Source organism: Triturus cristatus, chromosome 9 (genome assembly GCF_964204655.1).
Source record: "Triturus cristatus chromosome 9, aTriCri1.1, whole genome shotgun sequence".
NCBI lineage: Eukaryota > Metazoa > Chordata > Amphibia > Caudata > Salamandridae > Triturus > Triturus cristatus.
The window spans coordinates 1,059,548,483-1,059,565,738 of record NC_140592.1 but is presented as its reverse complement, the minus strand read 5'-3'; the positions used below and the strand labels follow the sequence as shown (position 1 = coordinate 1,059,565,738).

General features: G+C 46.7%; 1 protein-coding gene across 6 annotated transcripts in view; it reads left to right on the top strand.

The window, feature by feature from the left end:
- DORIP1 (dopamine receptor interacting protein 1) overlaps window positions 1–7,305 on the top strand; it is a 119,852-nt gene extending 112,547 nt beyond the window's left edge. For all 6 annotated transcript variants that reach the window (XM_085626941.1, XM_085626943.1, XM_085626942.1 and 3 more), the window contains exon 6: window positions 6,884–7,305. In XM_085626941.1, the coding sequence (XP_085483067.1) occupies window positions 6,884–7,067 (184 nt within the window). In that variant the 3' untranslated portion in view covers window positions 7,068–7,305. The remainder of the gene's footprint in view (window positions 1–6,883) is intronic.
- Window positions 7,306–17,256: the final 9,951 nt, after the last annotated feature.

Below are 17,256 nucleotides of genomic sequence, written 5' to 3'. Positions count from 1 at the left end.
CTACTAGCCGCAGATTCCTTCATGTAGAATTATCCCCAGGCATGAGACTGGATTCGGAAACTTTTTGCCACCGCATCCCTGCGTGCCAGGGGGCGGGGCAACACCGCCTAGGCGTCGTCCGCGTATGTGATGTCAGTGAGGTCACATAAGCCCCACCCCGGTGTGCCTACGTCAGTTTTTTCCTTTTCCGTGTGCAACGCGGATCCGGTCTTGCTACGGGCCTGTTTTGTGCCCTTTTTTCTTCATCATTGTCCTTCTCTTGGTGGAACAGTGTGGGAATGCCTTCGGAGTTCAAAGCTTGCACGTCGTGTGGGCGTCTTATGTCAGCGACGGACCCTCATCGCATTTGTATGTGGTGTTTGGGGGAGGATCACGGCACCACGGATTGTGAGGCGTACCAACAGTTGAAGCCGAAGTCGCGGCGGGAGCGCCAAATGAAACTTCTCTCGGCACGTCTCTCCAGGTCGACCGCCTCCCCTCGATCAGCCTCGGCAGACGGCTTCAGATACGGCCGTGGTCGTCAAATGTCGCAGTTTGTCCCCGGGGGCTGGGTTTCGGCCTGCCGGGGGCGTGGACTCTCCAGCGGTGATGCGGCCCCGCATTTCCTCCTACCCACTGTTTCCCAAATGATGGAGCATCAAGAGTCCAGATGGAGACATACGTGGTGGCTTTACAGGCCTCGCTGGCGTCTTTTCCTCCTTCCCCTCCTGGGGCGTCAGCGGTTCCCTTGCCTTGACTGGGTCGGATCCAGGCTTGGAGGATGTGGTGCTTTTGGGGTGCGGATCCTCTGTGGTCCCTCCTTCACACCACGGCGTCTCTGCCTCGCCGCAAACTCCCACGGGAGTCACTGTGGTGTCACGCGAGGTCGCCGGGGCTCGAGTCGCATCCCCGAGCCCCTCTCGGTCCCTTGACAAGGTGTCTAAGGCTGAGGTGATGCTGCTATGGCGCCAGCAGCTGCTGGACCGGGCGGCGCCACATGGGTTGGTGGACTCTCCTCGTCCCGCTCCGGGTCAAAGCTGGGCACGAACCCCTCTGAGGTTGGGTCGGCCCTGGCGGCGCCACATGGCTTGACGGACCACCTCTGTCGTATACTGGGCCGAGGCTGGCAGAGGGCTTCGTGTCACTCCCCTGGTCCTTCTCGTCCCTCCACGCAGGCGACTGCCTCGGCAGAGGTCGAGTCGGCGCCATTCCGACAATGCCCCTTGGCCACTGCGACTCCGGCCCCGCTCCGGTCCCCGGCGCAGTGTGACTTCCAGGAGCCCTATCCAGTGTCTCCTTCGGCGCAGGCTGGCATTACCGCTCTGCCTCAGGCGGTGGACTCTACGGCTCTTGACAGGCGTCGAGTTGCGGATTCGTCTTCGGACGCTTCCTCTTCTCCGGAGGCTGCCTGCATATTGGTGTCGTCCTCCTCGAAGACTGGCCGCCGAGTGGTGTATTTTTTCACCGGCATCGTCGAAGGGTGGCTCCCCGCCGTTTCTGAGGCCGCGGTGTTCGCTGGAGGAGCGGCAGGTACCCCCTTCCTCGGCTCCTCCTACCTTGCAGGTCTGGCCCCTGCCTGTTCCGCTTGGCTTGGGAATGGCCGCCTTAGTCTGCAGCCGTCGCCCACGGAGGAGCTGCTTTCTCTGCCGCGGGGCCCTACAGAGGCGGGTGCGGCCTTTGCTCACGCGGTGTCCACGGCTGTGGATATTCTGCGCATGGGTGACCCGATTGCTCATTTTCTGACGGATCATCTCTTGGAGGTTCTCCACCAGGGCTCTGGTGTGAGGGAGATCTTGCTTCCCTTTGAGGGTTCGCTCCTTTCGTACCTGACGGGGGCTTGGGGCATCCTGCTTCAGGGGATCGGGTGCCTCAGCACCTTCTAAACCGGCACCTCCGGCGCCGCATGTCTTTCCCTCCACCCCTCTGTCGCCAGTCCTCTTTTGCAGACTGCCTTTCCCTCCCTGCCGCTGCTGTTGACTCCGCCCTCCCGGGAGGCCCGCTGGCTGGACTCTTGGGGGCGCAACATGTTTGCCTCGACCAGCGCGGCCCTGCGGGCCCTGAACACCTTGTGTGTCCTGGCTAGGTCCTCCTCTTGTCTGTGGGACTCGGTTGAGTCTTTGGGATCCGCAGCTTCTCAGGAGACTGTTCAGATGGACTTACGGCATCATGCGTTGGATGGCCGGGAGCTAGCGGCGTTTATCCTTCACTCCGCTCTGGACATCTCAGAGGTGCTGGGCCGGGCCATGGCTTCCTCAGTCGCTCTCCGTCGCCATGCTTCATTTCGGGACGACGTCTTCCCCGAAAATATTCCGGAGCGGCTCATTGATCTTCCGTTTGATGGTAGCCTGTTGTTCCATGCCCCAGCTGACTCCGCCATCCAACGGTTCCTGGCGGGGCTCTGTCCTCCTCCCCCTTATACTCCTCCTCCTTCTCCTCCTCAGTGATTAAGGAGTTGAGCTGGTTCTGGTCCTTCTTGGGACGGTCGCTCTTGTGGTGGAGTATGTTTTCTGGCCATTGAGTCCTCCTTGTGGGGACTTTAGCTATGTTGGCTGCTGGAAGGCCCTTGTTTGCGGTGTGTGTGTTTTTTGCTAGAACTGTTACGCAGACTTGGCCCAGAGATTAGGCCTTCTGTTTTTCTTTGGGCTGATTGTCAAGCCGTTCGCGGGGTATTTTTCCTGTGGCTCTTTTGTTTTTCCTCTGTTGCGGAAGTTCTTCCAAAGAGGGTTCCCATGTCTTGGGACTTAACGTACCCTATGTGGGATAGTGGTAGCTGTTCTACAGCTTGCGCTCTGCTAGGGAGTTCTGGTGGCCCTTTGGTGCCTGTTCTCCGTGGCGTTTCTGTATGTTGCTTTGCTTCTTGAGGGCATGTGCGCGGCCCCACGTGGGGGTGTGTCCGGCCCTTTCCTCTTCTCCCTGCTTGGGATAATTCTGTGCCCTCCCTTGTCAGGTGTTGGCCACTCGGTCTTCCTGGGGCCCTGGGCTGTTTTTTCTGTTCTGGCGGCTTGTCTGTTAGCGCCGCTCTGGTTGGCCTTCCATCTGGTGTGGCTTAGCCTTCTTTTCCCTCGTTTCCTTGGGCCCTCTGGGCTCTCCCCCTGGCTTTGGAGGGATGCTTATTGCCTTGAAGGGGTGTGGGGTACTTTGGCCTCTCTGGCCTGTCCCTTGGTTCCTCTATCGTGAGTGTGCGGGCCCCTCCTTTTTCTTCTACACCCCCATCCCTCTGGGGTCGGTGGTGTTCTGCTTGTGGGGGACTCCTCTTTCCTGGGAGGGTCCGGGTTATTGCCCAGTCCGCAGATCTGGTCCCTTGTGTGACCCTCTGTCCTGTTATGGCTGGCGGGTCTTTTCGCAGACCCTCCTTCCCCGTGGGTATTGCTAGGGTATCTATTCTACATGAAGGAATCTGCGGCTAGTAGTCTCTATCAGATGTACGAGTTACTTACCTTCGGTAACAATGTATCTGGTAGAGACGATTCTAGCCGCAGATTCCTTCACGGCCCGACCTTCCTCCCTGTTCTGCGAGGACCCGTGGGTTGGTCTCCGCACTCGCCTCCTGGTGGGGGGTTGTGTCTCTTGTGAGTGCATTCCTTTGCTCTTGGTGGGTTGTTCCGTCTTGTTGCTGTTCCTTCCTCCCCTTGGTTCTCTGGAGGATGGTGTTATGGTGCTCCTGTGCCCCGCTACTCGGGCTGCTCCAGGTTTGGGGGAGGTTTTACCTTCAATCTCTGCCCTCCCTTCCTCTTGCTGCTGGGGGTTCCTGCCCCTCTGCCGTCCTCTGTCTGGGGGTCACCTGGCCATGCCATGCCCTGCCCTTGTTCCTTGGAGTATGGTTGCCTTCTGTGCCGGGGTGGCTTGGAGGATTATTGTTGTTGTTGTTGTTGTCCTGTCTGTTCTGGGGCTGGCTCCCCTCCCTTATTTCCGGGTGGGCGTTGTAGGCCTGCTACAGGTGTCCTGCCTTTACATATGTTCCCTGTCTCCGGGGGAGGGGAGGGAAGACGGTTTACATGGGGCTCTGCTCTGTTCTTTATTCCGCCCTTGCCTTTGGAGGCTGCAGTGTTGCACTGCTCCTTATGGTGTCGCTTGTCTCCATTCTTTGTTTCTACTCTTTCGCACACTGTTCCCCTGCTCCCACAGTTTGCCTGGTGACTCTTCGTTGTGGCGCGGAAAATTTCTCAGAAGAAAACTGACATAGGTGCGCCGAGGTGGGGCTTATGTGACCTCGCTGACGTCATGTACACGGACGACGCCTAGGCGGAGTCGCGTGGTATCGCCCCGTCCCCTGGCGCGCAGGGATGCTGTGGCAAAAAGTTTCCGGATTCAGTCTCGCGCCTGCGGATAATTCTACGAGAAGGAATCTGCGGCTAGAATCGCCTCTACCAGATACATTGTTACCGAAGATAAGTAACTCGTACTTTGCTGCTCTGTTTTTTTTTTAAAGCTGGTGGTAGTTTCTTTCAATTTGCTGTCCCCTTGAATCCTGAGGGTCCCTTGGGTACAACTAGCCCACCAGGTACCTCCAGTAAGCGCGACAGAGCTGCGTTGCAAAGAGGTGTAAAAAGGGGCGTGGCCTTGGACCACCTCTCTGCAACGCAGCTCTGTGGCGTTTACTTGAGGTACCTGGTGAGCTAGTTGGCCCCCAGGGACCCTCAGGATTCAAGGGTAATTAATCCCCCAACTTAAAACCCGCCAGTGGGCGCGTTTGCACAGTGGTGAAGGGAGGGGGCGGGCCTGATGTAACGTGTGTACTTATCCAATCACTCCGCCAAAACCAAAGCACTTATAAATTCACCATGCACTCTCCTTGCAGTACTCCAATCATCCAGTCACTACCCATGTACTCAAGCAATGACCCAGGCACTAACACATGCACTGCTACAATCCCCTGAGCACTACTGATGCAGTCCAGCCATCTCCTTGTCACTACCCATGCACTCCTCCAATCACCCAGCCAGCACCATGTACTTATCCAATCACTCCGCCAAAACCCAAGCACTTATAAATTCACCATGCACTCTCCTTGCAGTACTCTAATCATCCAGTCAGTACCCATGTACTCATGCAATGACCCAGGCACTAACACATGCACTGCTACAATCCCCTGGGCACTACCCATGCAGTCCATCCATCTCCCTGTCACTGCGTATGCAGTCCTCCAATCACCCAGTCAGCCCTATGTACTTATCCAATCACTCTGCCAAAATCCAGGCACTTATAAATTCACCATGCGCTCTCCTTGCAGTACTCATCATCTAGTCAGTACCCATGTACTCATGTAATGAACCAGGCACTACCTCATGCACTGAACCAGGCACTACCTCATGCACTGCTACAATCCCCTGAGCACTACCCATACAGTCCAGCTATCGACCTGTCACTACCCATACCATGCTACAATCACCCAGCCAGCACCATGTACTTATGCAATGGCCCAGGCACAAACACATGCACTGCTACAATCTCCTGAGCACTTCCCATGCAGACCTCTAACCACCTACACACTACTGATTCACTCCCCCAATTACCTAGTTAGTACCCATGAACTCCAGAAATCCCTCAGTCACTACCCATGCACTCCTCCAATCACCCATCCAGCTTCATGTACTTATCCAATCACTCCGCCAATCACTCCCTCGGAACCCCAGAACAGACTTGAAGTTGCAGTTCTACTGGAAAGAGGTCAGAGAGACACCGTTGCAAGATTTTAACCATTTGAACGCCAGTTATCTCAGCAGCTTGCTTGAAATACTCAATGCTGGAGGAATGCATTTGAGAGTACAAGGTATATTGTCTTTCCTCAAGGTGCCACGTTCCTCCAGATAATAAGCCCCAGTTACATAACCAATCTCCAGAGGCTAGTTCTCCTATGTCATGTGCTATAACTGTGAATGTCTAAGGTAGGGTTCATAATGACATTGAAATTTCCATCCATCCCCAATGAATGCCTTACCCAAGGGCTTGTGCCTGAGGAGTGCTGAAAGGGAACTCCGTTTTGTCATTCAGAATAGGGTAATGTAGACCCTATCAATCTTGTAGTCCCAGGGACTCCTGCAAACACCATTCACCTATTGTCATAGGTGAGCAAGCACTGCACTTGGCCCCAAGCACCAGATCCTCAAGCTGAGTGTGGCCTGTGTTGTTAGGGCTGATGTGTCCTGGTTCTTCAGACCACCGCTGTGCCTCTCACATGCTCCTTTCGGGTGGGGGGACCTGCCTCAGCTGAGATGTTTATTGGCTCATTCCACTCTTGTTTTAGAAAACCTCTTTCGCTGGTGTCTCTTGCATGGTGACCTCCGCCCAGCGCCTGCTGTTTATCATGAACCAGTACGCTTTGCCCATGGTCAGGCTGTCCTCTGTAAGGCCTGTTTTGTTGTTTTTGCTGAGTCCATGCAGCGGTTCAGATGGTCGTTATCTCACTTAGTCTGTCTTGTTGGTCTAGCATCCTGCAGGACTCATCGGCTCAATCCAGGCTAGTTTGCCCCGTCAGCAGGGCCCTTGCAGGAGTGACCAGGGCACTTTCACAAGCCAACTGCAGTTATGTAGGTAGATTTCTAAATGACTGTTATCAGATTACTAATGGAATATTATCAGGGTAGAAGGGAGCAACATTCAATCGCATCTCTCCGACCATCATGCTGGCCAGGTTCCCCAACCTCTTAACTTTTTCAAAATTGCGCATCACCATGTTTAATAAATTTGACAAAATAGCGTGGGTAAGATGTTTGAAAATTGAGGTATTGTAATCCCATGTTGAATCGCGCCCTTTATCTCTCCATAGAATTCACAACCAAGAATGCACATTCAAATGAGCATGTTTAGAGCCTTTTGTTTATAAGATTTCATTTTTCTTATTATTTGCTTTTTACCACTTAAAATCTATACTTCCTTTCATTTAAATATTTGTTTGTCTTTTCAGGTACTTGCTGGAAGGTGCGACGTTGTTCAATAAAGAGGAACACCACTATTCTGCAGCTTTCCAGATTGATGGATTTTGGATGCACTATGACGGCCTCAGAAATGTCAACTTAATTTTGCTGAATAAACCCCCAGAATTTCTTCTTCTGTCATCGTTGGTTTATGTTCGAGCAGCTGAAAAATAACTAATGCCTGAAAGCTCAGTTGATTATGCAAAATAGTTTTTTTTCTACCCTCTTCATGTATGTACACTTGGCATCCAAGTAAACAGTTTGGACTACAGTAGTTCTTTTCTTGTATCGTCAGGTGCATTTTCCTAGATCAAAACACTATGCAAAAGTTTGTATTGCTTTTTACAGTGTATCATATATTTTTGTACAGAGCATTTATTTGGAATAAAAGCTATGCTTCTTTCCTTGTAAAGAGTCGTCCTTGTTCCTTTGCATTGCTCATTGAGCAATGTTTTTGAGTAAACTGGGCAATACACAGACTGGAATAAGTGAGTCTTGCACCTAGAGGTGTTGAAGAAAGTTTTAGTTGTATTGTTGTGTAGTTTCCACCAATCAATAGGAACTATACGTTTGTGGAAGACAAACTTAGGATAGTTGCAGGCTAATTCCATGCACCTCCGAAGGATATGTTGTCCCTTGGAAAAGCTAGCTCGCAGTGCCACTGTTTGCCCCCCTAAACCCGAACAGGGAACAAACCGTTCTGGCAATCATTGAACATGACAACTCTGTTCCCTCAGAAACCGTGGTGAAGGACTTCAAACTTTCGCTCAGTCACTATTGCTTTCTTTCGATCAGAGAAATATACGAAGACTACACAGAGGGGTGTTTTTCAATATTTATTGAACCAGAGTGATTCTTTTTTTCTTTTTTTTTTAAATACATTTTTTATTGAGCAGTGCCAAATGGAAGAAAAAGACATGACTTCAAAGCATATAAGCAATCCATCAGAGACTATCAACAAAAACATCCCAGACCTTTAAGAACTTCTTTGTTGCCCCCACCCATTTAGCCTAAGCTTCCTCAAAGCATTTTGTTTGATTCATTTTACACATCCATTTCTCAAATAGTGGTATCGTCTCAGATTTCCAATTTTGTAAAATCAATGAACGAGCAACTAACATCATAATTACAAGGAAAAGAGCATGAGAATCTGAAAACAACATATCCTTAGTACTTATGCCGAACATAACGATTTATGGAGAAGGTTTACACAATTGTCCTGTCGCTTCACGAAAATATTTGCTCCCAGAAAACACATAACTTTGTACAAGGGTAAAAAATATGATACCATCCGCCACCTAGTGAGGAATCGCAACGAAAACATTTATTTGATACCTCTGGATAGATTTTGTTTAAGGCTTCAGGAGTGTAATAAAGCATCCAATTTGCCAAGAATGCCATTCTTTTATAATTGGCAGCACGCAAAGCCTTATTACCAAAAATTGAAATTCTTTGCCAATCTTGGAAGGAAAAAGCACATTTTGTATTGATTTTAATTTTTTCCAAAATCTTAGATACCAGAGGGGATTCATCCTGATGATTCAATATACGGTACCAATTACCTACGCCGGTTAGTCTTGCGACATAAAGTGCCGAAGCAATATTACTGGGAGGAGTACCAAGGACTATATTATATTTTTTCGAAAAGTTAATTATTTGAGTATATTCAAAAAGGAAAGTCTATTTGAGCCAGCGGATCTCGCCTGGGCTTCCTCCCAAGTAATTGCCCTCCCTTGAATGCCTAATTTACTCAGAATTCCCAATCCGGATTCATTCCATTTTCTCATTTGTGTCGAATGCATATATAAACCTAACTCGCGGCATTCAATCAATTTAAGTGAAAAATAACCAGAAAAACCTCTTTGTTTAAAAAAACAAACGATTAGAAAAATCAATTCGAGTCTTATAACAGGTTTTTTTTGGGCAATTTTGAAGTTTTCAAAAAGGTCGGAAGTTGCATACCAGCTTCTTGAGTCATTAAACAAAAAAAAAAGTTGTCGAGCGAATAGGGTTTGGATAGAATACATGTCATGTAGTCACATAGGGACGCTTCGTAATATAAACAAATATTCGGTAAAGACAGTCCTCCCATATTAATATCAAGTTGTAAAATTGGAAGCTGAACTCTAGGATTCTTTTTGTTCCATATAAACCTTCTAATCATAGTATCAATTTGTTTAAAGAAACGAACGTTAAGTTTAATCGGGACATTAATAAATTAAAAAACCAAGAGAGGTAGAATAGACCTTTTAATTAAAGCTATTCGACCCACCAAAGTAAGAGGAAGATTGGACCATTTAGCCAAAAGATTAGCGATCTTATCGCAGGTTGCTTCATAATTATTTTTTAATAAATCTCTGTGGTGTGTTGTAACCAATCCCTAAATATCTAACTGGGTCAATTTTCAACGCCTGGGATTTTAATTCTTCCGGTAGACAATCCACCCCCGTATTTAACATCAAAATCTCAGTTTTAGTGGTATTTATTTTATACCCTCCGATTTGTTCTAACTTTTGAAATTCTGCGAGAGTAGATTGAATATTTAATTTTTCCGGATCTAAATAAAGAATAGCGTCGTCTGCGAAAAGTTTTATTTTAGTCATCCCTGCAATAGGGGCTCTAATATTCCTATTTGAACGTAAACTAATTGCTAACGGTTCTATAAAAAAAGTAAACAAAAGAGGTGACAAGGGGCATCCCTGCCTAGTTCCACGATTAATTTTAACTGTGCCTGCTTCACCCCCATTAATTATAATCTGTGCCTGAGCTTCCAAATAAATATTTTTAATCATCGTTATTATAGATGATGGAAAGCCGAACCTTAAAAGTGCAAAAAATAAAGAGTCCCAATTAACCAAATCGAAGGCCTTTTCAGCATCCACCATCGCTATGCAAGCAGAAGTCTTATTGCTATTAAAATAATCGAGAGCTTGAATCAAATAGCGGGTATTAGTTGACATCATTCTTCCCGCAATGAACCCTGTTTGATCGCCATGAATCACTTCCTTGGCTGCCGGGGTCAAACGCAGGGCCCAAATCTTCATAAAAAAATTATAATCTGCATTCAGTAAACTAATTGGACGATAAGAGTTAACATTATTAGATGGTTTACCCTTACTTACGACTATAGCTTTTTTAAATTCTGAAGGAATTACGTCCCCCATTTTTATATAATCAAACAACTTAACCAAAAAAGGAGTTAACTCTTTCCAAAAAGTTAAAAATAAATAAATTGGGGAGTCCATCCTCACCACACGCTTTAGCTGACACCAAAGATTTTATGACTTTCTCAATCTCAGCTGCAGTTATTTGAATTTGAAGTGTTGACACCAAGCTATCCGATAATTTGGGAACAAGAAGAGAATCAAAATAGCTCTCAATCAGCTCTTTATTTATTCGATTATTAATGGTATAAATTTGTTGATAATGATCAACAAATATACGAGCAATCTCCGCTCTATCAGTGGTTCTTGAGTGTGTTTGGTAATCTAATATTTCGCTTATGCATGCAGATTCTTTACGAGCTCTTGTAGAACAGGCAAGCATCTTCCCCACCATTTGACTTTCCTCATATACGTTCTGCTGGTAAGTCTTAGAGCAGTTAATTTCCTCTTAAACAAAGAAATCCCTTAACTCCTTCATTGCTTGATCCAACCTAGAATAATTTAAAGTGCCGCCTGCATTAGCAGCATCAATTACTGACTGTAGAATTTGTGCTATCTTATCTCGACGTTCCTTAGATTTATTAGCCATAATAGCGAACATCTCTCCGCGTGCTGAAGCTTTGAACCCCCCCCAAACAGAAAAAATGTCAGCTGTTCCTTCATTTATTAAAAAATATTCATTTATCTAAACTCGAAATTTACTAATCCAAACTGGGTCCTGTAGCGGAAGCCGGTCCAGCTGCCACTTGGACCTGCCTCTCCCAGCCAGATCCAGTTCGACATCTACTAAAACATAAGAATGATCGGAGAATGCATTGGGGCCTATACTTGCATCTTTGAAATTAAAGGAGGGAGACATTAATAAGAAGTCTATACGTGATGCGGTTTTATACTTACGAGAGAAACAAGTATACTCCCGAGTGGCAGGATTTAAAACCCGCCAGGGATCGATTAAATAAAGATCTTGAATCAGAGCGTCCAAAAGCTTCTTTGTTTTGGGTTTTTTTTTTTTTTTTAACTTATTTTTATTGCCATTTTCATATTTCATACATTTTACATCATTCATATTCTTCAGGTGAGCGTATCCGATCATACATCCTGTAATGGTGTTTAACAACTGTACTGATTGATGATTCGTCACCAGGAAGCATAAATAATGCATACAGTTATCCTGACGTTTAGATCCTGCGATCTCGAGTTCCATATATGGCAAAGGAACTGGGGTTTAACATAGGCATAAACTAGGGAATGGATATGGAGGAATATGTCCAATTACACTGGCGAGGGAATGTAGCGTCGTGATGGTGAGGCACCGCTGATACTTATGTTTGCCTATCCTAGTCGGTGCGACCGAGAAGTGCAATAGTGTACCTGAAGCTAAGGCTTGTCAAGAGCTCGTGTGGTTGGGTGTCTACGGAATCAGGGGGGTAGGGCCTGTAACTGTGTGCCCTGGATTAGTTGTGTAGATGCGTCTGGTGGGTCCGCCCCTGGGGAGAGTTGCCCAAACTGGTACAATAACATGGCCCATTCCATTGAGATAGGATGCTTGCAGGTCCCTTTCACCTCCTCCTCCCGTAGTGTCTCCTCCTCCGCCGCCGCCCATTTGCGCGTAGCTCCCACCCACGCCGCCAACGGGGGGGCGGCGGGGGAACGCCAATGCATGGCTATGCTGCGTTTGGCCAATAGCACCGCTAAGGAGAGGAAGCGCGTCTGCACCTTGTGTTGCTTACTTACGCGAAAGATGCCTATGGCGCTGGCCTCCCAAGTGTTCATGTAAGTTAGCCCAGTGAGGGTACCCAAAGCAGTGTGAATGTGGTGCCAGAAAATTTGAATGACGGAGCAGCTCCAAAACATATGTCGAAAGTCTGCATCTTGCTCATGACATCTGGGGCATAGGAACTGAGTGTCGGGGTAGAATCGTTGGAGACGTGCAGGTGTTAGATAGGCCCTGTGTAGGATGTAATATTGGATGTTTTTAAAACGTGCGTTTCTGGAGACCTTCTTAGGGTATCTCAAGGCTCTCTCCCATTCCCCCTCATGGAGCACCCGCCCGATCTCCGCCTCCCAGGTGGCCCGGAGGGTCTCCAATGGTTTATTAGTCAATTCCCGTATGGCTTTATAAAGCCAATTCTTTCTTTTGGGTTTTAATTGTTTTTTCCCCTCTATTAGAGGTATCTAGCTTTAAATTCTGAATATAGTCCCCGCCTAGAACTATTCGACCCGGAGCCCCCATCAATAATTTATAAAGTGTGGATAATGCAGTGTCATCATCAAAAATTGACCCATAATAGTTTACAAAATTTAGAATCTGATTATTAAGTGAAACTTGTACCCAGAGCCATCTCCCAAAGGGATCTCTTTGTTCATGAAGAAAAACCCAATCAAAATCGCGAGAAAAATAGATAGCTACCCCTCTTATAGCAACTCCAGCAGAAGCAAAAAAGGCTCTCAAATATTCCTGGAATAAAATAATTAGGAATATTAGTTTTTAAATGAGTTTCCTGTAGATAGATAACGAATTTGGGGTTTTAAAGTAACTAGCCATCTAATCGAACCTCCATATTTACGTTTATTCAGAATGCCATTAACGTTAATTGACACAACTCGACAATTGCTAGCTGGAATCATTTTTGTTATTTGTAGAAAATAAATAAATCTGAGAACATTCTAATCTACCATAAATTACCAGTGTAGTCCCTAACATGATATCCCAACAGCACCTGCTCAAATTTCTTTTAGAACCCTTCCCCCGTCCCCACTAACTCTCCCCACCCAAAACGGACCCTTCCTAAACCCACCGGGAATTATGGAATTACCCGCTGTCCATAATTCCCTCCTCCTGAACATATATTGGTGCCCTGATATTGCACCACCCAGTGGACTCACCATCCCCCGCGAGAGAACAAAGAGAGGGAAAAAAAAGCAGGCCCCAGAGACCAAAAACCAGAAGGAACAAGCAAACCAAATATCTATACAGTCTATATAACTTAGCAGCAGCCAAGCTATATGACAAATATAATGATTCTACACGGTTATTGTTTTAAGCAGTTCCTGAGCTTCATCTAGGCGAGTGAACAGATGGAATTTGCCATGAACGAGGACTTTGAGCTTCGATTGTTGAGCAATCGAGGCTTGAGCCCCTTGAGCCTTGAACAAAAATAAAAGATTGACAAACTCCTTTCGTCTTTTTGCCGCTGTTACAGACATGTCTGAAAAGATTCTACATCTCCTCCATTTTCCGTTTCGAATTGACGAGCCTGAATTGCTGCTGAGAGGATTTTTTCCTTTATTCGAAAATCGGCAAAAATCACAAGAATAGTACGAGGAAATTTTGCGTTAGGAGGAAGATAAGCAGGAACTCGATGAGCCCTGGTCAAAGTTAAGTCGCCAGCAAAATTTGGAAGCACAGTTTTTTTTATAAACATTTCTACCCATTGGATAGTATTGGTCCCGTCAAGCCATTCAGGAACACCAACTATCCGTAGATTGTTACGCCAAGAAAAACTCTCCAATTCCTCAATTTTGTCCTCCAAAATCTATTTTTGCCTGTAGCGTTACTTCAACTTGCTGGAGGACACCCACTATTTGATCTTCCAAAGTGGAAATCCTTGATTCAGCTTCAAGGAATCTAGCCGGGAGACTCGATACCGCTTCAATTTTTTCCAGAAGCCGATGAATAGCCTGAGTTTCGACAAGATGGATTTTTTTCATACCCCGAATTTCCTCCAAAATCAGATTCAGCATAGTTTTAATATCCATCTGACATGCAAATTCCTTTTCTTCCTGAATTACCAACAAAGATTTTTGAGACTAAGGGGAAGAGGGGGGCACCGGGAGTAGACTCGCGGCGGACACTGCCATCATAGTCTCAGAATTTTGAGGTATATTCCCATCCTTCGTCAATGAAGCTTTTAGCTGATTCATTGATTGAGGAGAAATTTCTTGAGCTGAGATAATAGTATCCCCAGAAGGCTCACTCGTTGATGCCTGTGTAGCCGGTACCAGCTCTTGCCCAATGTCTAGCGAGCTTTTTGAAATACTCGGAGAAACCGTTTTTTTTCGAAAAAAGAGGAAATTCTTTGGTATTTTTCACTAGCCTTTTGGGCTGTATCTCAACAATTCCTGGAGGAGCTTTACCATCGTTTTCCGAGGCCATCGGCATTCTAATCAGATTCAGAGGAGAGTCCTCTAGCCCCGAGCTTTGTGAGCTGAAAGAGGACTCAGGTTGTTGATGTTTATTGCTCCCCTTAAAATTAGTTGATTTGACTTTCAATGAATGTGTCTTAATTTTAGCCGTCAAAATAGCCTCTGCTTTAGCAGCTGCAGTTGCCATTTTATGTTGTTTTCTGAGCATACTTCGCCTTGAACTAACAAAACTCCCAGAGGGAAAAAAAAACAACAACAAAAACTGAGGGAACACAAGCCCGCGTCTGAACACCCTATACAGTTAAAGTTTTTCTTAAAAAAAAAAAAAAAAGATGCCTCTGGTTTAATTTTCCTCAATTTTGGCCCGGTATAAAACTAGGAACCTTAGTAATGTTAGTAATGTTGCCAAGTCTCGTATATAAATGTTTATCCAACTTTTTACGTGCCACCTTCAGTAAGTCCACTAGCCTGATCATAAAGCCTCCAGATTTCTCGAATCCAGCATAACGCCACAAACAATAGAAATCTAAGACCGGAGCACCAAACCGCCTCCACATGATAGAAGGGATAGGGGATACACACCCATTCTGATATTTTCAGCTGGCTCACAGTCACTTGTAACGTTGCCCCCAGACTAAGTTTGCTGGAGCTGATAAACGAAAAACGTGGGACCCCCAATATGACACTAGGCATATCCCTCAATGCATATTTGAATATTTGTTTCCATGACGATTTTTATTCCGAAATTATCCAAGCTGTCCCTTTCTTTCCCTTCTTCCTTCTCTCCCTTATCAGTTCGATCTTCAGTCTTGTTTCATCTTGCATGCAGCCGACTGTTATTTTTTAATGGGACATAAATCACCAACCTTGCCGCCAGAATGCTTCCAGTTGCTCTCACATAGCCGAGAAACTTCTTTCCCTTTTCCGACCACAATAAGAATTTAGTAACAGCCACTTATTCTTGAAAGCTGCAAGCGATGTAAACTCGTGCTGGAAAGCCTCTGTATTCCCAAAAAAAACTTCAGCAGCTGAACACTAATCACCGAGACCTCGGCAGCCAGACATTCCTTTTCGCGCTCAGCTCCCAGAAATTTTCAGCAAGCATAGATCACCTCGGCAGTGTAGCGTTATTCACCACGCTCATCGCCATTCCTTCTCCTCGGTTTCTCCCATGAGGGGCGGAGTCACACACCTGACTAAGGAGAGACGGGGATCTCCATAGTCTGTCTCTCATACCCTAGAGTTACATTCTTGTCAGTGAACCAGAGTGATTCTTGTATAGAATATATGGGCTGCGATGATTAATAGACAGAAGCAGATAAAAGTTATGAGTGTCAACATAGAGAATAAAACCTAAGTGTCTAGTATGTGAATGTATGGTCGGCCAAGAAAATCCCCTACTGGATGATCTAAACCCCTTACCTGGTGCATAAGAGTGTATGATCCCGTCTTGGTCACGAACTGGACTCTCCTCACAGAGATGTCAGTCAGCTGCCACGTGAAAGTTTCAGCATGCAGGGACCCTTCGAGATCAGCAGAAGTGTCTCCTCTGATTAAGTTAGTCAAGAAGGCTATATAGTGAAAATGACATCCTGGTTTGTGTTCTACAAATAGCTGTGTCACCATAAGAATGTAATAATAAACACATTTGTATCACGCATGTGAGAGGCCTTGCACTTAATGCCAAGGCAGTATGATCGTATTCTCAGTGTTTTGTGTTAGCATGATCAATGTTTATGCGGAACCAGTCCAAGCGTCATGAATGCAAAATGTGTGGCAAGCCTTAATGTGGCAAAGAGAAGGCAACTTTAGTAAACAAGCATTTTCAATACAATAGGTCTCGCATTTACGCAAGTTTGAGCTATTGGCATTGTAAATGATAATGCCTTTTATTTATGTTGTGAAAACGAAAACAAAAATCAAAGGCATTGTCGTTTGCAATGTTAATAGCTCAAACTCGCGTAAATGCGAGACCTATTGCATTTCAAATGCTTGTTCTGTCTGCGTGTATTTACTTACGCGAACATCCCTTTTCACCTGCGTTTATTGCTTAGCAGTGAGTAAAGCATAGCTGTAGGAGAGTAGGGTCTGCAATCCTATGATCACCCAGATTTTTTTGCTTTTGCTTCATTGGTTTACGACTTTCCCTGGCTGTGGGCCTGCCAATCAGACCCACAGCCTAGCTGTTCTCTCTCGAAATTAACACACATGTACATTAGGTGCATCCACTAATTGGAACTGGGCCGCCTTGTCAGTCCCTGTCTCAGCATACCACAGGTATCCAGGGCATCGGTGTACCCAGGGCCTACCAGGGGTTGCAGCATGTATTATGCCACCCCTGGTTGGCCGCCCAAATTTGACACAACTGGCTGCACGACAGCTGGGGCAAGGTGGTGTAATCACCCGTTGCTGTAGGTGTAGTATTCCTATACCTAACCCTAAAATGGACACATGGATGCCTATCAGTCACTCCTATAGCAGGCCTTATCAATCCTGAAGGCAGAGTGCTGGGGATCATGTGGGACGGTGCTCTGGCGCGAGCTGAGCCCGTCGACGGCTTGCGGAACCAAGTCCTAAATAGCCGTTCCATGGTGACGCGGGCCAACTACCTTAAAATGCATTATAATCCTTGCGGTTATTTGCTAACTTTGGCATCGCATCACCTACACATGTCGAGTAAGGTGTCATACGAATTGGAATACGAACCCCTCGCCAATTCTGGCGACGGGGTTAGCATTCCGCCCTTTTAGAGGGGCACGACATGGAAGTAACCTTGAACCCCGGTTAAAGTTGACTCAAGCCTCAGCATCACAAAATGGATGCTGCCACCAGACACAAGTCTGACCTCCTGCTGCTGGGAGACCTTCCAGCGAAGGGAGCTTGGACAAAGGGTTTCCTGTCGAGGGCGGTGTTAGCACCATCCCAGACAGGGTTTGTGTATCCCAGGTAGGCAGAGCTGAAAGGAAGGTGATTGCAAGTGGCACCCCGGTGCTCACTGTGCATAGCCCGGCTCAAACCAGTTTCGGGGGCACACCAGCCCCTGAGCTGGGGCG